This window comes from Jatropha curcas, chromosome 3 (assembly GCF_041381405.1).
Source record: "Jatropha curcas cultivar XTBG-Jc1 chromosome 3, XTBG_Jcur_1.0, whole genome shotgun sequence".
In the NCBI taxonomy this organism is placed as follows: Eukaryota; Viridiplantae; Streptophyta; class Magnoliopsida; order Malpighiales; family Euphorbiaceae; genus Jatropha; species Jatropha curcas.
Window position 1 is genome coordinate 2590649 of NC_143153.1, and position 20442 is coordinate 2611090.

Below are 20442 nucleotides of genomic sequence, written 5' to 3' on the forward strand. Positions count from 1 at the left end.
TGAATTAATATGAAATTATTTGATTAGTAAGCTATTAAAATTTTTTTTTTAAAACGATTTTTACAGCTAAATCAAGCAAGACTTGAATGCTATGTTTGGCTGCAGGAAATGTGAGGATCAAATGAAACACAACAGTCCACAGAAAAAAAAAAAAACACTTAACAGTTTAAAAAAAGAAAAGAGAAGTGGGAATTAGCAGAAGAGAAAGAAAATAAAAAAAATGGGAAGTCTTTATCATGCACCTTAAGTCCTAAGCAATATATTTTATAATATACTTAATCCAACATAATCCATCGTTAATGCCTAAGTTCTTGGATAAAAGGAATGCAAAAAGAACAAAGAGAAAACAGAAGGAAAAAGCATACAACAACAAGTCAGCTTTTCTATCACCTGAAGATCATTTCGTCATTAATAAATCGAGACTGCTATGATGGATAACGCTGCAGATGGTTGTTAATAAACCATTAAGCAGACTTAGTAACATTTTCTCGACTTTGCACGCCAAGAGGAAAACTTTCATTTCTTTGCCTAATAAAATCCCCTTCCTGACTGGAACTGCAAGCAAGTTGCCAAGTTGTATGTACTAAAGGTACCACATGGATACTGGTGCAACATGAATTCTGCTTCAGGATGGCAAGCAGGAATGTTTTACACGAAGCCACAAAATTTGCATATATCTGATCTCCTTCACTCTGATGAATTTGATGGCTTCTTGCAAATATATGATGTCCTTTACTCCGATGAACTTGAGCTTGTACTTTCTGATGTTGATAGTAATAAAGAATCATTATCAACAGCAGCAGCAGTTGAAACAAATGTAGATGCTGTTATGTTCTGCTTTGGCTTTTGTACATTCGAGGATCTTGCATGGAGCAGCCGTGCCCTCATTTCTTCCCTGATGATTGAAACAGTATCCCTGTTTGTTGTTGCACGTTGGGATGTGTGCTCTCCTGCTCCTGATTCTTTTACATGAGGCACCAGATTGCCTGTAGGCCTCAGTGGTTGTGCACTATCTTCAGAGATGGAGTAGAATAGAGATAGTTTAAGAACCTCTTTAGCCCATTTGTAGACCGCGCTTAGTTTTCCTTCCACGGCTTCAACAAGAGTATTTAACTCGCTCATTTCATAACGAAATAGAAAGATCTTTTCGCTCCAAGCACAGGAGCATAGTTGCTTTGAATGCTTAAGACATGAATATCTATCAGCAGAACACGGACACCATACTGCAGACAGATGTAAATCGTAGAAACATATACTGCATTCCCTTTTGCTTGAAGCATCAAAGTTTTTGTCCATCTTCTGTGACTGTAAAGAGTAGCAAAGGTATTCCCTTCTACTGTGTTCGAACTTCACACGTGACTGCACAAATGGACCAAATTAAGAAGAGATCAAGCCTGTTGCTATAGCCACATTTTAGAAAGGGTATTGTATGTCAAATTCAAAATACAAAATACAAGACAACTGTAAAAAGGGGACAGACATGAAGAAGAAGGAGTCAAGTGTCAAAGAAAAAACCATTTCAACAGTCGTCAAAAATTGAGAAAATCAATGTTGGGGCTTAACTTACCTTAAGCGATTTTGCTAAGATACCATCTTTTCCACAAGCATCTTTCCATCTTAAATTATCTAAATTGTTCTTCCTCAACAGTGAAATTTCCCAACATGCCCTTACAGCTTCACTTGCTGCACCCAACAATATCTTATCATGGGAAATTAATGTCTTTTTCCCCCATCCACAGTACAGTTCTACAGCATTCTGTCCATATGGTAACCAGTCAATTGGAGCAACATTTACTGATTCAGCACAATTAAAGCCAGAATCAACTCCTGAATAATATGCTCCTGGAAGGACAAGAACAAACTCCCCAGGATGCTGAATGCAACGATAAACAGGTATGCCTGAGTCTTTCAATGCACATGAAGATAGTTTAGTGGCCTGTATCATGGGAAAAAAAAGAAACAAAATTTATTTTCATCTGAAACATTTTCACATGCCAAACATCAGAAAAAGTCACAGGAACGAACCTAAGAAGTGACAAGCCAAAACTAAAAATAAATTTCATCATAGTAAAGGGCATGAGTCAAGAAATTACAAGTTAAAAATACAGTGAAAAAATAAGCTGAAGAGACATTTGTGCATACTGTACAGCTTATTAGACAGAGTCATTGCATTATGCACTCAAAATATAGAAGGTTACCATAACTCACCAGCCTGTCCTGCAATTTGGGCTGTTCCACTAAAATATCTGGAAGGTCTTTCTTCATAACAGCCTCAAACTTGATACCATATCTCCCAGGGATGCCATACCATATTTTAGGGGCACCAAAATGCATGTAACAAAGCAAGTATAAGTGGTGCTCTTCAACATTCTGTTCTTCAAAAGATTAGCTAAATGAATAAAAAAATGCCAATAATAGAGGGGGCTGCTATTTTCATAATATAGACAAGTGCAGCCATTATTGACAATTCATTGTAGATTAGAAAGTATTTCCAGTTCCAAACAAATATGTGGTAAAATAATCATAACAAACCAACTTATTCTCCGGCAACAAAAAATTTTCTCTTACCCAACCAAATGATGAGAAGCACATTCCAATATTTAGTCTTGGCACTAGACAACCAGAAACTTTATAGCTTTCAAAAGAAAGAAGAGAGCCCGGAAGCCTAGGTGTATTGTTTAAGTTCCAGCCGGATTTCAAATATTCATGGCAATCGGATATTGAGAAGCTGGATTTAGTAGGAAATCCACTGCCAGAAACTCCAGTGTCCAGGTCTGCTCCACAAAGCACCTAAAACAGCACACCAGAATGATAATACATGCTATGCAAGAAAATAGAAGAAAATACAGTTAAATTTGATGTGCTACCTCAATTTCTTCAGTAGGGTTCTCAACTATTCGTCTATATTCACCCTCAATAATATCCAATGATGGTTCCCATTTCTCTTGATGCACAGTGGGGTGCACATCTGAACCCACAACCTTACTTCTGACAGAAAAATATTGGCTCTTGAAATCATCTGCATATGCTTTGAAAGCCTCAAGAGTAAATTCCGGACCAGTTGCAGATTCAAAGCCCTCAACATGGGAGCATCCAGTTCCATCAGGATCAATGGTGCATCCATCACCAACTCTGTGGTCCAAATCTATCTTGAAGCTGCTTTTCCTCTTACAGCCTCCATTCTCACAAATTCTAGCCAATTTTCCCTGTATATACTGATTTTGAAACCCATCTACCCGTTGAGTATGTGTAACAAAAGGAGTTGTTTCCCAAACTTTTTTCTCCTTAATAAGGCAGGGAGGGTTCCATGAAGGGGGAGGAATGATACGACAAATTCCATATGGCTCTACTTGGTGATGTATACTTGCAATATACTTTAATGTGTCTCTAAATTCCTGCAGTCAAAAGTTCACGCTCCTTCAGAAATTGAGATTTCTTCCAGCTAAACCACTTCAAGACAGACATAGATAAAAGGCGACCTAGTGCATGAAGCACCCCCACATGTGTGGGCTCTAAGGAGGTTAAGAATATATGAATGAAAGCTGAACCAGTTATTATTTATTACAGTTGGAAGAGCAAGACCTCTTTGGTTGGGTGGAAAACAGGAACCTCTTCAAGGATATCTTTTCTTGCATCTTCTGGACGCCACCTAGCCATTACCTGTTCCAAAGCTTCAATAAATTATCACCAAGCATGAAAATTGATGCTTGGGACAGAAACATTTTACTGTTAAAATTTAGTAGAAAATAATACATTAATGATGAATATTGACCTTCAAACAATTACTACAATCTGGGCATCCATGGACAACCCCTTTCGGGAGGCATTTTCTTGGAGGAAAATCCTGCGCAAAGAATTCAATGTCATAAAATAATTATTTTAATAACCAAAAAGGGGAAGAAAAGGAAAGTGAAAAATCTTTAGTCCAATTCATGTTGTTTGTATTTCTACATGTATTTTGACCATTGCAAAATGCTTCCCTTTATTCACATAGATTGAGAGAAAACTTCTATCAAGAGGTACCATGAAATAGTGATTTTACGTAGAATTAGCACAAATGCCAATGTGAATATTTTTTCTTATAGAAATATATCAACATATACAACCGGCGTTTCTTTTTTTTTTTTTTTTTTTTTTTTGGGGGGGGGGGGGGGGGGGGCGTATGCATCAGTCAACAAGAGGTAATTAATGTGCTTACTAGACCATAAGACAGAAATATAGCAGTACACATGTACTCCGCTCCTCACCCCCTAAAAGCCATTACAAGAGAGCCTGCCCACTATTTCATCATTTTATGCAGTTACAATCTTTTACTCATCGACACCATCAGCACTCAGCTTATCCCCCACTACTCCATGACTAACAACATATAAACAGTTCCATATAATGCATGCTTAATGTCCCAATAACTCCTGCACTGTTCATCAAGTTAATAACACAGTAACATAAAACCAAAAAAGGAGAGGAAAAGAAGGGAAGGATATACAACCATGAAAACTTGTTCAGAATCAGATTCCTCCTGTTTTTGATTGTTCTGATCGTCAAGCATCCATGGTCGATGCCAAAAAGATCTCTTCAATGATGCAACATCAATTCCGTCATATATTGAATCCATCTGGACTGGATTTTCTTTGGACGTACTTCCAGAGGCCATGGAATGGCTGGTTGGTTCATTACTTTCTATTTTCTTCAACTTAAAGGATGTCAGAGACACAAAACCAGGTGGGGCTGAAAGTTTGTCTGCAATTTCATTTTTTTGACCAGTTCTTTTGCGCTTTATCCCCATCAGAACTCTTAAGCCTAGCAAGAAAGTAGACAATGATATCAGATGCAAACTTTATATTGCTATGAAAGGCACTAAAGCATATTTTAACCAAATAACTCTATGTTCCAGAAAAGTACTTTAATCGCCTGCACCAATATTCCATCAATTGCTCAAAGGAAATTCCATAAATGTAAATCCCATAAATGTTCATGTGCAACAACAAATAAAAGAAGCAAAACCATAAAATGAAGTGTGTCAAAATAGGCATGAAATGAATTAAACAAAAAGGCTATTTCAACTTGCCCAAAATATTAAGCATGAATCATCACTAGTAAACCCTGGTATAATTCCAAATCTATTCTGATCCATAGCTTACATGGTAGTGGTTGAAGAAACATGAAAATCCTAATTATTTTTCTTCTGTTTCTATATATTTCTCAAAAGAGTTAGAGCACTTGCAAGAGAAAGGACTAATCAGAAGTTGGAACAATTCAATTTCCATGTAAGGTGTTACAGGGGGGAAGTAACGAAATTCTATTTTCAAGGGTTCTGCTAAAATCAAAAAACAAGATAATGTCATTAAGAAACATTCGGGTTCACTAATCCATCAGTAAATGATTTCTTACTAACACTAAAGGCATCACACCACTTACCAGCAAATTACAATTGATTAAAAATATCCTTCTAGCATAGTTAGACTTAAAAAGATCCGAACATTGTATCAGTCTGGTATTTTTCAGTCACCATAAATAAACAAACATATAAAACAAGAAATTGAGAAAGTAACTTCAGAAAATATATCAAAACAGTACGAGGGAAAAGAAATGCCCATGTAAAATATCAGCCAAAGAATAAATGTTTACTCCAATTAGATGCTGAAGATGACCTGCAAGCTTTTTACTCACTCACTACAACCCCTTCAACCCAGTAATCACCATTGAAATTTTTTTCAATGTAATCAGCAACGAACACCATGTTAAAAAAAATTCAAGATTATAGAAAAAGAAGAAGAAAGAAGAAAAGGAAAAACAGAAACGTACCCAAGAGGAGAGATTGCGAGCAATGATGATACCAGATGCTATATTACACAGGTGATGTTAAACAAGTATTTTGCGTTGCTTCGCCTTCGTTCGTCTATGAAGTCTTGACCTTTCTCACTTTTCTAAATTACCATTATGCCCTCAGGGTGCACGAAAAGGGATGTCGTCTGTCCCATGTCAACGTAGGAATAATTTCACCCCCTCCCCGGCAAGTCGTTTGACTATTCGCAAGCTGCAAGTGAAAAAGAGGGAGAAGGCCTGAGCGCGAACGAAGAATCCGTTGAGATACTAACGGCACCGATTTAAAATTTAGGGATTCTCAGTACCTCAAACAATATAAACAAAAACATGAACCAGATTTCAGAATCATCAAAAGGTAGAAAACGCCTTCGCGAAGAAGAAGAAGAAGTGATTGGAACTGAAACTAGCGATACTGATCCAACTCCATCGCTCGGTAAATTAACTTTTCATATCTCAATTGCTTTCATTCTCTCTCTTTAATCCAAAACAAAATGCTTTCAATTTCTGTTCTAGTTATAATTTTTTTTCTCTCTCTTTTGGTTGGGGTCTCAAATAAAGAGGAAAGTCTCACATTTAGTGATACGTTGGTAGCGCTGCGGATAATACGAGCTCAATTTCCCCACATTGACAAGGTTTTATTGCGCTCTCTCTATCTCAATTCTATTATTATCGCTTTTTGAGCCTTTTTTTTTTTTTTTGGCTGATTGGGAATTGATCTTGTGATAAAGTTTGAAGATTTTGTGCGATTTTAATTCACAGTCTCTACTTTGTTTGATGTGATTTCAGGTCTCAATTCAACCCTTTATTTTGCGTTCACAATTGTATAGCTGTGTGAAGGACAGAACTCAAGTAGATAGAGAATTAGAGGTATGGTTCCTTGTATACGAGTCAATATTAGTTTGGATTAAGTGATGATTAATTTTATGTTTTTTATGTATCAATTGCTAGAACGAAAAATTGAGATAAGTCTGTTATTTCATAAACTAAAATCTTCTTTTGCTAAGATCGAAAAAAAAAAAAAAAAATTCTTCTTTTGCTGTTTTGCCCCTTTTTTGGTGGTTGGTCGTGTTTAGGAGGCCAAGCTGCCGCAAATGTGAGAGAGAGAGGGCATTTTTTATGTGACAGTCATAAACATTTTCAATTTCCACACGTCAAATTTGATACATAGAGCTCATTCACAAACTCTGGGCTTATTTCAATGAGGTTTGACATGCCTTTCTATGCTTTCATTCACCTAAGCCTCTTTCCTGCAATTTTCATATTGTTCATTGCATCCTAATAATCATGTGCTTAACTTGACTTATTCTCGAGTACCTTTACTTTGTGTTTCGATTTAATTTTGTGGATTATGATTTATTTTAGTAACTTTAATTGGTTGTGTAGTCTCTGAGGAGAGAGAAACTGTTGCGTGTTTTCAAATTGAACACCGGACAAGATGATCATGCCATAATGTTTTTGGATGACTACATGAGCCAGGTTGGTCAATTTTATTATTGGTTTCCACATGATCTGGAAGTATACCTTGCACACATGCATTGTAATTTGTCTTTGCAAGTATTCATTGGTTAGCCTGGTAAAATTTTCTGTTTTGCAGTTGAACGGGTGTGTGTGTTGAGTATTGTTAGTCTGTGTGTCTGTCTCCAGCATGATCAATTCATCATGCAATACAATATTTTTAAGATTCGGCCATTATGCTGACTTAATTTCTACTGTGCACATTCTATGTGCAGATAGAACGTGTTGTGAAAAGAATGAAAGAGAAGAAGCAAAGTGGTCTTGAAGTTTTTGAGTGGTTTAGAACTCATGTTATTGATGTCAAGCTGGAACCTAGTATCGACCATCAAGAGCTTGTAAGTGTTATGAGCACCAATCTGCTTGTGCTGTTCATTTGCTATCATTCATGTGTATTTTAGGTTCAAAATACAACAAGAGGGGTGTAAAATATAGTGGCCAACTTTAATGGTGTAGATGGTGCTTCAGTTGTTCATTACCTGTGTTTGTGCACATATTCATCCATGCATAGCAATGAAGAATGGCTTGTCTTTCTTTTCTAACAATGAAACTCAAATAAAATCCTTCAAGCAGACGTATAAAGATAGCATAAAATTTGCAAGTTATGTTGTGCATCTTTGTTATGGTAATTCATAAGCACAAGTCAGTTGAACCCAATATAAGAAGGTTGATGACCAAAATATGTCCAACATTTGGAACAACATTGCAGAGCAGTTTATGCAGAGTGTCTGACATTACACCCAAGTCTACTGAACCCAATTTAATACAAGAAGGCCCTGATTTTCAACTATCTTACAGATCATTATGATTGTTTTACATTATGTGTGGGGCATGGATTTTCATAACTTCTATCATCTTTGATGGAACACTTACTTTTATCCCAACTGATTACTCTGTATTGCAGTGTGGACTCTTATCGCATGGTGGCAAGTTGAAGGATGAACAAATCTCCCTTTTGATCAATGCTGGCCTCCTTGTAAGCAAATTTCAAAATTTTCTTATAATTTCTTTTGGTGCCTGATTGAATGGATGAATGCTATGCTGATTTGTGAGTATTATTTAGGATTACTGTGAAAATACTTTTATGCTACATGTCAATGAGCAAAACCAAGTTAACCTTGGTGTTGTAGAAGCTGAGGTTTCCAAGTAAATGAGCTCATAGTTATGCTACTAGTTGGCTGCTTGGTTTATGTGGAGTAACAAAATTTGTACTTAATTTTCATTCAGATAATTTTACTTCTTCCTACTGGATTCTACTACACAATGGATTCTTTGCGTACTTCTAATTTTCCTCTAAGAATGGATCAAGTGTACCTGCACAATTCAGGGCTCAAATATGCTAGTAATGAATTACTGTTTATAGCTTATCCTTACTTTGGGAAAGGCTTCTGTAGATTTGTGATGATGTTTTCCCTGGGATTCCAGGTCAGGGCTCTCAGACATAGGTGGCCGCAATGACTTGTTAGGTGCTGTAGTTGATGATATATCTAAAGTGGAATTCGTTGCTTTGTCGGAGGGTTCTAATGAAGTAAGGCTTCGTTTTGTAAACTATAATTAGATTCTATACACTAAAAATCAATTTGTCTACAGTACATTACATCACATCAAATTATAATATGGCTTACCAAATGTTCTTTTCAAATATTTCAAACTTGCTTTCCACATGCTAACTTGCGACGTCCATAAGGGGAACTCCACAAGTATTATACTTGTCATTGTTGTGCTCTGAATTGAGTAAAATTGAATGCTCTTTCTTTCTTTTCTTTGTAACTTTTTTATTACAAGTAATATTCTTTATGAAATCCACTGTTATCCATATATTTTTGGATATGTTTTTTGACAAAGTTCCTAACAACTCCCAAATTCCCTTTCAATCTAACACTTTGGCTTACCTTTTAGACTCGCCAGCTGATTGACCCAAACATGTACTGGTTTGCAGTTCCAAATATTGGTTCAGTACTCAAGGGCCTTTCTCAGGTACAGAAATGCTTTATTTAATCTTCTAAAGTTTCCTGGATTTTTAATTTTTGTTCCAGTAATTATATCTTTATTTTATTTGAAGTCATCTAACCAGAAATTGTACAAGGTTTTGTTTTGATAAAGAACTTGAAATGCAAAGTATATGAAATTTAGCTTTGAGTTGGAATTACACAAAAAAATTGCTCTTGCAAATAAGGGAGAAGAAAAAGCATATTTCAACTGATCTATGTGGTAGAACTGAATCGCACCTTATATTAGGTGTTCATAATTGAACAAATTTCCATTCACATTGACAAATCTACCCAAATTTCCAAATTTTGAAATGCAATCTGGGGGATTTAATACATAAGCCTACTCTGAGATTAAAATTCTAGAATTTGTTTCATTGACTACTTTGGGTTTTGTGTATTTGCTTAGTTGAGACAAGAATCGAAATGAGTATGAGTAGTTTGTTTGGAATGTTTTTGTCTTGCGAGAAAACATCTACATTTTGAATCATCTTCAGAATTAGAAATTATTTTTGAGCTCTTCATTCACAGGGTAGAAAGGAGCTCCTATCCCTTTTAAATCGCAGGAGATACAAAGAAATGATGTTGGCCAATCTAGAGAAGAAGCGTCTTCGACTGTCAACCCTTGATATTAGATTTCACCTCCGTGACCTGATTGGTTCGGGTCACCTCAAAACTGTCAATACACCAACTGGCTTAATTGTTCGGGTTTCAAAAGATTAGAACTCATGAAATCCAACCTCAAGTGGATCCATATAAGTTTTGTCAATCACCAGCAGCAGGTTTAGTAATCTCATCTTTGAATTCTTCGCTTTAAATGCTTTATCATTTTATCATCCATCATTAACATGAATAGGAGTGTGACTCAGGATAGCTGCGAGAATGAAGTATGCATTCACAAGCGTTGACATAAACATGTGCAAGATGGTGTGGATCTCTACTCTATCGGTCTCTATTTCCAGCCTTGTGTTATCTGTAGCATGACTTTTTGATCATTTATTGAATCACTGTAAGTTATTTTAATGGTAATCTTCTACTATTCTTGTAATAATGTGGGTTGCGTGAAGTCTGCTAATCATCTGATTTAACAATTTGATTCTCCAGCGGCGAGTAATCATTTTTATCTCATTGTTATGAAAGTTGTAAGAGCTGCCATAATCTACTGTCAATTTTTTTTCTTTCTTTTGGTTAGAAAACATATGGTCTCAAATGTACATTTTCATCTACTTTGTTATTTTTATATACTGTTAGCCCAGGATGAAGTTGAGCCCCTCTCATAATGGTTGATCTAGAGTCTTTTTCACATGGAGGGAATGAACAGTATTGGAAGATGTAGATGCTGGATCTCTCTCAACATAGCTAAACTATGATAATTTATCCATTTAAATCATTGACGAAGATATATTACATGTTTAAGGAAGCTAGGCTTATAGGATCTATAGTTTATCGTAGAGAAGCAAAATTTTCCTATGTTAGTCAGTTAACTTTTTGCATGTAGTTGTCAACTTGCCATCTTGGTTTATAATATTTGAAAGACTAAACTATAGGTCCCTGAAGATGTATATTTTTAGCTTGGATTTGCTTCTTACATCACTATTTCTCCACATATTATGATTTACCAAACATAGTCTCATATATAGTTTCTAATTTGTCTCAGTTTTCACACAATTTGCGTCGGGTCCAACATGAGCGAAAAGACTATAATACCCTTAAAAAACTTTTTAACAGTTTAGATATTGTTGATGTTACACTAAGGATATAATTGTAAATGTGCACAAATTGTTTCAGACACAAACTTGTGCAATTTAGCAAAGCTTTATGATTAATTGTTGCATAGATGGTCAATTTCTTAGCTTAAGGAATTCACACAATGATAGCAAATATAGTAATAGGGAATAAAGATGAGTAGCCTTTAACTTCACCTTTGGGTTTGATTGGAAATATTTGGAAATGTGATTTTTGAGTTACATAATACATATAAGTTTTCTTGAAGTTGTTAAACTCATTTGGTCCTTTTTATCAGCATAGATTCATTAATTCGAAAAAGAAAACAGAAACATTAATTGAGTGTGAATTTAGAATATTCTATAAAGAGTATAATTTAATTAAAATCCAAATAAAATGAAGTCACAATTATCTTTTCTCTTCTCTTCAATTGTAAATTGTTAATCTAACTAATTATATAAAAGCTTACATTCAAGTAATTTAAGAGGTCATTGGATATATTAATATTTGAAATAAATAAGATTTTTTTTTGAAATTAAAAAAAAAATTAAATATTATGTTAGTTTTTTATTTGGAAGAAAAATTCACATCTATTTTAATATTAAATACAATATAAAAATGGACTCTAAACTAAAATCAAATCTAGTTAACATAAACTGAAGTGTTATTTTATTTCAATAATTATCTTTTAAAGATATTTTACATTAAAAAAGAATTATTTATAGAACCCAATTGGATAATAGAAAACAAATTATAAAAGAAGTTTCTATATTTTTCTCAAAATTTTAAAATAATTTAAATTAGGATTATCATTTCAGCTGGGCTGTTTCTTGTGCTGTGCTGTGCTGTAACGTTATCACCACAGGGATGTCTCGATTCCATTGACATAAGCTCTTTCTTCTGGTCACCATTCTTCCACTTAATATGAAGACTCAAATATCTTTATGTTATTCGTGCAATGTTAATAAAAAAGTTTACCTTTCTACGGTAGATCCCAAAATTGACCGTTACGTAGGACAAAATCAAAATAAATAAATAAACTATATTTTAGTGAAGATTTTAAGTCATTAAGGTAAGCCATAGTTAATGTATTTAATAAATGGTACATGGAGTATGTTTCTTCTAACTCTAAACACTGGTATAAACATCACGTCACTGAATATTGTAAATTTTAAAAATTATATTTTGATCAAATCAAAATACTAAACATCACGTGAAAAGCTGTGACTTAACAAAACCACGTAACGGATAGTTTTCTTTTTATAATAATAAGTAACTATTCTAGCAAATCTTCTAACAAACATAGAAGATTAAATTATAAAAAATTTTGGAAGTTTGCACCTTCAATTCATTCCTACTAAACAAATATTTAAAAAGAAAACTAAAGAAATTGCAGATTTAACTCAAGGAAAATTACATAATATAGTTCTAAAAATATAGAAAGTTATACATAAAAAAGAAAAAGAAATAGAGAGGAGGAATGAATCTGTGGAAGTGATATTAAAGAAACAGAAAAGAAAAGAGAATATGCCATTCAACTGGGATGACAGGACTTGTGTCCCTCCTTTCCTTGAATGATTATACAAAGATTAGATTTTAAAAAAGCAATCAACACCCTTTACATCATAAAATATCACATAATCTTCCAATAATATTATATTAAGTGTTCTTTAATTTTATATAATTTGAAAAAGAATTGCAAATTAAATCCCGTATCTGTGTTATTATCTGCTAACCTCAGAGCTTTATTATTTAATTAGTAGAATTTGTTATACAAGTAAATTTCTGTTTTCTACTTAGAAAACAATATATTATTCAATGATAGACATAGCTATGTCAGTGACTTATATTTTTTTTTTCTCTATTTTCTATTATATTTCTTGTATGTTAAGGACTGTGTTATTAGTATTTTTAAGTATTTTTGCATGGAAATTTAATAAATAAATAATCTAATTCTCTCTTTCTATAATCATTGATGGATATTTGCAAGTCATTAATTGGACTTAGTTATTAATTAATAAAAGTTAATAGCAAGATTACAAAAAGAGGGCAGCCTTTGTATATCTGCCATGTGATCTCCTTTTATAAGCAAATGATTTTTTTTTTTTTTTTTTTTTTTATGCATTATGAGCTTTATCTTTGAGCTGAACATCCTATATTTGTCCAATCGGAGTTTAAAAACTAGGTATAGCTACAGCCAGAGCTTGATATGTTTGGCATTAAAGTTAAGCAGAATGACATATCAGTGAACAAGCTGGGGCATAGCGATGGGGACACACTTTTGGCAAATAATAGGTCCATCAATAACCTCATAACACATGTTAATGTCCTAACATAACCTTGATGCAGATATTTCATTTGTTCTACTTGTTGGCTATTATATTTATATTTTAAAATTGTGTTCCGCAGCAATTTTTTAAAAATTACAGAATATTTAATTTCTAAAACAATACTTTTTGAGCGGAAGAATTAAATTTCAGGAATTAATCGGTGAATTTATCAGAACAAAAGAAGGATAAAATTATAGAATGATGGATTGAATATTTTTTTTTTTTGAATATTTATCTACACAGAAAATTAAAAACCCTTATAACCTCAGAAAGTTTTCTCATGGAATTTCTTGGTGATGAATTATTTATTAGTGACACTAAAATAATTTCAGGAACAACTTGAGACTTTGAGCTTGACATGTGATTTTTTTAAAAAAAAAAATTATTTAGTATGAAAACTTTTTATATTTACGTATATTAAAAGAAATACAGAACCCTTTGCCGCATTCAGCCAACCTCAACCGTTTTCGACTGAATGCTTTTGGATTCTGTTACAAAAACAAAGCTTTAAATTCATTATAATTGATTAATTGTTATTCCTTGCATGTGATTCCACATACTGTTGCCACCTGAGGATTGCAGATTCATCACTATAAATATATAGTTATACATTTATTATATTCCAGGTTCCAAAATTGTAAACCCAAATGTTTTTTTTTTTTTTTTTTTTTTTTTTTTTTTTTTTTTTTACAATTTGAAAAAAAAAAAGTTAGTTTAACTATAATTTTTGTTCTTATTTTTCTTTTTGTATACTTAAAAATCCTAAATTGTATATTAATAATTGGCTAAATCACCTTTTGATGTTTTTGGCAAATTTAACCAATATTTTTTATTTTGTCAATTACTACTTCAAATTTATTTTTTATTGTCATTTACAGCCTCCAATCGGAGTATGTAAGTTTATTACTTATTCAGCCGTTAGTTGGTTACGTGAGTTCACATCTATTCGCATGACCATTTGTTACCGTTCGTCCTTGCTTTTATCATCTCTAAATTAAAATATTATATTGTTGAGATAATTTCATTTATATGTCACCTCAAACTTGAAATAATTTGATATGGTTATACACTTAAACACTCTTAATGGACTTTTACGAGTAATTTACATTGTGAGCAACCCGAGGTCTACCAAGTAGGCTTCTACGTTCTTGGAACTGCATTACTTGATCACACCAAATTAAACTCTGAATGGAAGTCAGAATTGACAATTAAAAATAAATAATAGGTACTCATTGACAAAATTAAAATTATTGGCCAAATATATAAAAAAAAAAAAAAACAATGAAAACCAAAAGGTCAAGCTTTTTGGTGATTAAGCTTAATAATTCCTCGAAATTTTCAATTTCCAAAAGAGGATGAATTGTTAATCTGCCAAAATTTCAAAATTAATTATCTTAAGACTTTTTCTTCATGATCCAATAAATGAAATATATAATAAAATGAATATATAATATAATTAAATATATATTTTAGTGTATTTATATTTAAAATGCATTTAATTTCATTACATTACGGTTCACTAAAACCTAAAGAATATAAATTCGATATCCTGGATACCAATTAATCAATTGGGTGTCAAGTTCTTTATTTAAATTATTTAAGTATTCCTTTGCAAAGTAACAAATGCATAACAACAAGCCCAACCTTTATTATTATCATAGGCAGCATGCATGTGAGTGTACATACTCATTCCCAAATTAGTCTTACATTTCAATAGTAAAACTAACAGTAGTGCAACTCCTTTCTTTTTATTATTATTATTATTTAAGAAAGATTCGGGTTTGAATCTATTACCAGGTTTTATATGTACTTACCATTAAACTATGCTTTCGCGTATAATTTTAATAAACCTTTAAATTCAAATATATTGTATATATATATATACTTTATTGCATTCATTATTTTTTAACATAATTTTTTATAAAAATATAAAAAATTCTCACATCTACACTAAAATTCATTATTTTATTTTTTAAATTATATATATATATATATATATATATGGTAACATAGAATCTGAAAAAACTTCTAACATATATACAATCAAAAGGCTACTTGTTTAATAACCAAATTTCTATTATCTAGTATAAAAGATTCTTGCACTCTAAGAATATTAGAGTACGAAATAAATAAATAGAAAGAATCTATTTCCAAAAAGTTTAAAATTATAAATGAAATTTATAAACACAATATGAATAAATTATGTTAGTATTATTATTATAATCAAATTTCTACCAACAAATGATTGCGTTCTAAATATATATCCTTCGGAACAAAATTTTCATTTATGTCAATTAATATTATATATAAATGAAGTAATTCTTATTCTAAGATGCCATCACATATATAACACAACTAATAACACTGTGGGTATTAATTTCTTATTTATATCATGAAGTATAAATACATATATTTCCTATTGATAAGTCCGTATTTTTTTTAATCATAAGGAGGCTCAATGGATTGATAATCTATATGACTCACTAAATTGATAAAATCTATTATAATTAAGAGAATTCAAACTCCAAACATTAAATATTACGTGAGAAGAACAATTAAACCACCCGAGCTGACAGAGATCGATGAGTCCCTATTATTAATAGGCAATTGAGTTTCTCTCCCTGGAGACGGCAGTTGATGCTACCCACCACACGTACCGTGTAACAAAAAAAGGGTTCGTACTAATAATTTGGTTTTGGATTAGAACATGTGGGTCCCCATTAGCCAAATCAATAATCCAATCATAACACTTAAGACCCAGATTTTGCCATCTCTCCCTGCTGAATGCCTTTTTAATTAAATCTTAATTACTATTAATTATGTAGAGAACAAGGTAGGCCCTTCCCATAGAATCTTAGATTGGTATAGAATAAGACTTGTGATTGATAATTTTGATATACATAGATAGAAATATTTTCCCCCACGACTCTTTGTCAATATTTGTTTGCAACAAAACAATAATTGACACGCGTTTCTTTTATTTCATAACATGTAAATAATATTAAATGATAAAAAAAAATTAATTATTTGTCTACCTCATTCTAACATATAATAATGTACGAATTCATTTCTTTAATGATTTAATTCTGTTAATTAACCATTTTCTTTAGCTTACTTTCTTAATTACAATAAGTTCCTGTTCGACCTGAGCTGACGGTCGGCAATTACTTAAGCTAATTGGCTAAATAGACTACTAAAAGTAAAAAATAAAAAAATAAAAAAAAAATCATTTAATTTTTACTTGAAGATCACGAATACTAGTGTATTATTTTGATAGCAACTTTAAACGGTTCAATTTATTGATAGTTCAAAATAAGTTAAAAAGGAGAATTATATTTTTATAGGAAAAAATAATATGAGTTGTATATAATTAATTGGCTAATTAAGTTACTTTTTTTTAAAAGATTAATTATATATAACTATATTCATGGTTTCAAATCAAACTGAAATTAGATCTAATTCTAGTTAGTTCTAGTGTTGGCTTCAAATTATTTTGAAAGGAAATCAATATATTCTCGTTAGATAAGCCGTTAGTAGATTAGATATTCAAGCGAACTTTATCTGTAAGATCAAGAATTTGAAACTACGAGATGTTACTATTGGAAAGACTTTATTAAAACATTATTTCCAAACTCTACGTGGAGAAAAGTCTGCAAATCAAAAAATCAAAATAAAATAAGAGGAGGCAAAATGATGAATAACGCGGATTTTTATTTCTGAATGATATCTCATGATGAAGATAATTGGCTGAATCCTGTGCGTAAGTCTTGAATGAGCCTCGCGAAAGCAACTTGATATACTCAGTTTCTGCGGCTGGATTCCAAAAAATTTTTATGGTGTGCCTTAAAATGCAACAGGTCAGGGTTCGAATTGCCTACCCTCTGCAACACATATACTAGCTTCCCCTTGTTCATTTCAGGAATAGTTGCAAACTGAGATTGATTTCTAACATAGACGTCCAATAATCTCAATTTTGGCTTCTTGAACTTTTTATCCTTTTCCGGGTTCATCGTGTTCGGTTCTAATCGATTTGATCCAGATTGAAACTCGATTGAAAACCCATTCTTGGCTAAGCCTAAGTATAGGCTGGTCCCAGTTCCAAATGACAAAATAGAAAGCGAAAAGAACAGGAACAGAGAAGAGAATAGATGATCAGTTGAAAGATAGCTTTCATAGAAAAAGAAAAAAGCCAGCTATGGTTTTTTATATATAATATATAAAAATTAAATCTTGGACTAATTAATGGATGGAGAAATCTGTATCCACGTAACAAGCTGTGACTGTGTGTGCTCTCTATCTATCATCGATTGACAAGAACAAGATGTGGGTCTTTAATTATTTTGCCTAAACATATACAAATTCCCTCATGTGATATTTATGCATTCATTTTCTTTCCTTCAAAGATTAAACAGATATTATACGTATACCTAATCAAAACTTATCATTTAGGTCAGGCTAATATTCAACTAAAAACGCTTTGAACAGCAGCGACTCCAGGTTTAAAATTTCAGAACTTGTCTGGTTTTAAAACTGTAAAAAACATTTCAATCATTCTATTTTTAAAAAAATCAAGAACCTCAATTCAATTATTTATTTCTTCACAGTTCTTCTCTGTTGGCTCTTACAATTAGCTAATAACCAAAAATTGCGGCGCAACACATATAATGCAGAGGCATGTCTGTCTAGACACTGGCTTTGTATGGAAATAGAAATTAAGAATTGGAATTTGCTTCAATCAAACTCCAAACGCACGTTTTCCTCTTCTCTGCAATATTCTTTGCAAGCTAACCTCTTCTTCTTATATTATGCCAGCTATCACTTCTACAATTATACATAATCTATTCATCAAATCACATCTAATCAAATCGGTGTCTGTTTATAATAATATGTACGTGTAATGGATATATAGGCCCTTAGCCGACATGCATATCTACAGTGTAAATTAGGGTTCTTGTTCTTGATTTCAAAGACTGCAAGAAACTCTGATTCAAAATACTGGGTTTTAGCTCTTTTTTAAATAAATTTAGATTTTGTTAATTTTAATCAATTAGTTTCTTTTTTATGCTTCAATCAGTAAGAGGCCTGCTTGCTTGATCAAGGATGCTTGTACTTGTAGTAAACAATTTCCCATGTTTCCAAGTTATCAACCGAATCTTTTGATGTGGTTTTCATTTTACAAAATTAATTATTGAATTTTTTTTAAATTTTTGTTTTTATTTTTTTGTTTATATAATTTGAAAAAGACATAAAGTTTATTAATATTTTCAGTGTTTCTATCTGATTAATAATGTATCCACTGAGAGTGCCATGTTATTCCTAATCAACTTTCAATTTGATTTACTGTTTTAAAATTCCCTTTTTGCTGCTTTATTGATTATTATATAATTATTGTCCTAAAATTAATTAGTTAATGAAATCCTATATATTATAGCTTTTTTGACAAAGAGGTATCTATGTCTAGTTATATTCGTTATGGCTATATAATGTTTCAAATAAAGTAAAACATTAAGCACGTTAAACATTTTGAGATATATTAATCATATCTTTTCTTCTGGCCTGAGTTTACGTATTCTTGATCAGCCTCGACCGGCATCCTCCCTTGCAGGCATAATTTACTCTAGATCGTGTATTTCTTAGTTTTTTTTCCTCTTCTTATGCACCAGAATAAAATTATATCTTCCTGTTTATCTGATGCAAAGTGCAGTTTTGTCATTTTAGAAACTTTTCTTTCAAACTTATCTATACTCAGTGTACGAGAATACTTAAATTATTATTGAAAAAAAAAATATTTTTAATTGATTTGATATATGGATGTAGCTCATACACCGAACGTAGATAAATTTTTCCCATTTCACTTAAATATGTTTATCATTGAATTTGTAGTCTCCATTTGAAAAATGTTATATTTTCCGAAAGTTCAATCGTATATTTACCGGTTCATTATTTTCTTCATAAATTAAGTCCAATTCTATATGCGAATATATCTTTTGAATATAAATTCTTTTTAATAAAAAAATTGAATTCTTTTCGTTAAGATGTCTAATTCTTGAGTATTAAATATTATTATGGAAGATAATTAAATTCTTCTAGAGAGTATTTAAGAGTTAATTACTTATGGGAAGTTGCATGGCAGGTGCATATGCATGTTTCTTCTTTATTCCAATGGAAAAGCAATTGCATTTCAAAGTTGAAAAGGGAGAATCTTTGTTCAATAAACTTTTTAGACGTGTATTTCTAAAAACATTGCCATGGGGCCAGAAAGACTTATACGTAGAACAGAACAAGATGACCCTCCAATGAATAATTAAACTATATATATATTCACATTTAAGTTTTTAAACTATATATATAGACTGGATAGCATATCCAAGAACACGGTTTATCGGTGGAAATGAAATTTTTTCTTGTCTTGATTTTTATTTGCAAGACAAACTGTGGGTCATATGTAATCTTACTCACGCTGCGTTAAGTCTATAAAAGAGAAGCGCAACGCTACTGATAAAGATTGAATCTGAATTTTTTCCGCTCAGACCATTCTCCATTACAATTGGATTAATAATTTTGATAAAGAATTGATTGTTTGTTTTGTACTGTATTAGTAAATTAAAATTTTAAATTCTGACTATATTAAAATTCAATTAAAGACAAATAAGAGAGATCTTGAAGATGACTAGAGGCACGCATATCTGATAATTAATTAATAATTAATAACGGATGTTACGATTTTATTATTGCCTGAATTGTAATTGAAGAGGAATTGTAGATATTTTAATTGTATGAAAAAAGCAGATATTATCTTTTTTATTTTTCTGATAATGGTATGAGTCACCAAAACGATTATATACCGCAAATTTCAAAAGTATAATAAAGTGGACAGTGTCTATAACTTTTAATCTTTGAAAAAGTGTAACCAACTTACAATAAATGGAATCAAATTAATTAGATGTGCAAACAGTTAATTATCTGATTATTAATTATAATTAAGATGATAATAATAATAATAAATAAATAAAAAAAGTTGTGGAAAAACCATTGTAATTATCTCATTATCTCTTGCGCAG

At 31.9% G+C, this 20442-nt stretch overlaps 2 protein-coding genes across 5 annotated transcripts; one reads left to right on the plus strand and one right to left on the minus strand.

The window, feature by feature from the left end:
- Positions 1-212: 212 nt before the first annotated feature.
- Positions 213-5963, minus strand: LOC105644525 (putative lysine-specific demethylase JMJ16). Of its 2 annotated transcripts, none has more exons than XM_012229908.4 (9): positions 5806-5963; positions 4490-4800; positions 3773-3844; positions 3583-3660; positions 2868-3395; positions 2569-2790; positions 2209-2370; positions 1568-1936; positions 213-1359 (listed from the first exon to the last, which is right to left on the minus strand). In XM_012229908.4, the coding sequence occupies exons 2-9, from the start codon at positions 4784-4786 to the stop codon at positions 733-735; spliced, it is 2355 nt and encodes a 784-aa protein (XP_012085298.1). In that variant the 5' UTR covers positions 4787-4800; positions 5806-5963; the 3' UTR covers positions 213-732. The 2 variants fall into 2 exon arrangements, with proteins under 2 accessions (XP_012085298.1, XP_012085299.1); XM_012229909.4 differs by lacking the exon at positions 5806-5963 and adding an exon at positions 5629-5766.
- A 161-nt stretch (positions 5964-6124) lies between these two features.
- On the plus strand, positions 6125-10584 carry LOC105644526 (Serine/Threonine-kinase). Of its 3 annotated transcripts, none has more exons than XM_089718823.1 (10): positions 6125-6259; positions 6385-6458; positions 6613-6693; positions 7210-7302; positions 7557-7676; positions 8243-8314; positions 8566-8680; positions 8764-8866; positions 9278-9315; positions 9858-9960. In XM_089718823.1, the coding sequence occupies exons 1-8, from the start codon at positions 6154-6156 to the stop codon at positions 8781-8783; spliced, it is 681 nt and encodes a 226-aa protein (XP_089574949.1). In that variant the 5' UTR covers positions 6125-6153; the 3' UTR covers positions 8784-8866; positions 9278-9315; positions 9858-9960. The 3 variants fall into 3 exon arrangements, with proteins under 3 accessions (XP_089574949.1, XP_089574948.1, XP_012085301.1); XM_089718822.1 differs by having other exon boundaries at positions 9238-9315; positions 9858-9918; XM_012229911.4 differs by lacking the exons at positions 8566-8680; positions 8764-8866 and adding an exon at positions 10196-10584 and having other exon boundaries at positions 9238-9315; positions 9858-10108.
- Positions 10585-20442: the final 9858 nt, after the last annotated feature.

Bases quoted from the DNA above. Each gene is read 5' to 3' on its own strand.
- LOC105644525 (XM_012229908.4), bottom strand. From the start codon at position 4,786: ATGGGGATAAAGCGCAAAAGAACTGGTCAAAAAAATGAAATTGCAGAC. The intron at 1,937-2,208 runs GTGAGTTATGGT...CCCATGATACAG, and splicing joins CCAAATTGCAGGACAGGCTG to GCCACTAAACTATCTTCATG. The intron at 1,360-1,567 runs GTAAGTTAAGCC...CCATTTGTGCAG, and splicing joins TCTTAGCAAAATCGCTTAAG to TCACGTGTGAAGTTCGAACA.
- LOC105644526 (XM_012229911.4), top strand. From the start codon at position 6,154: ATGAACCAGATTTCAGAATCATCAAAAGGTAGAAAACGCCTTCGCGAA. The intron at 6,260-6,384 runs GTAAATTAACTT...TCTCAAATAAAG, and splicing joins TGATCCAACTCCATCGCTCG to AGGAAAGTCTCACATTTAGT. The intron at 7,677-8,242 runs GTAAGTGTTATG...TCTGTATTGCAG, and splicing joins GTATCGACCATCAAGAGCTT to TGTGGACTCTTATCGCATGG.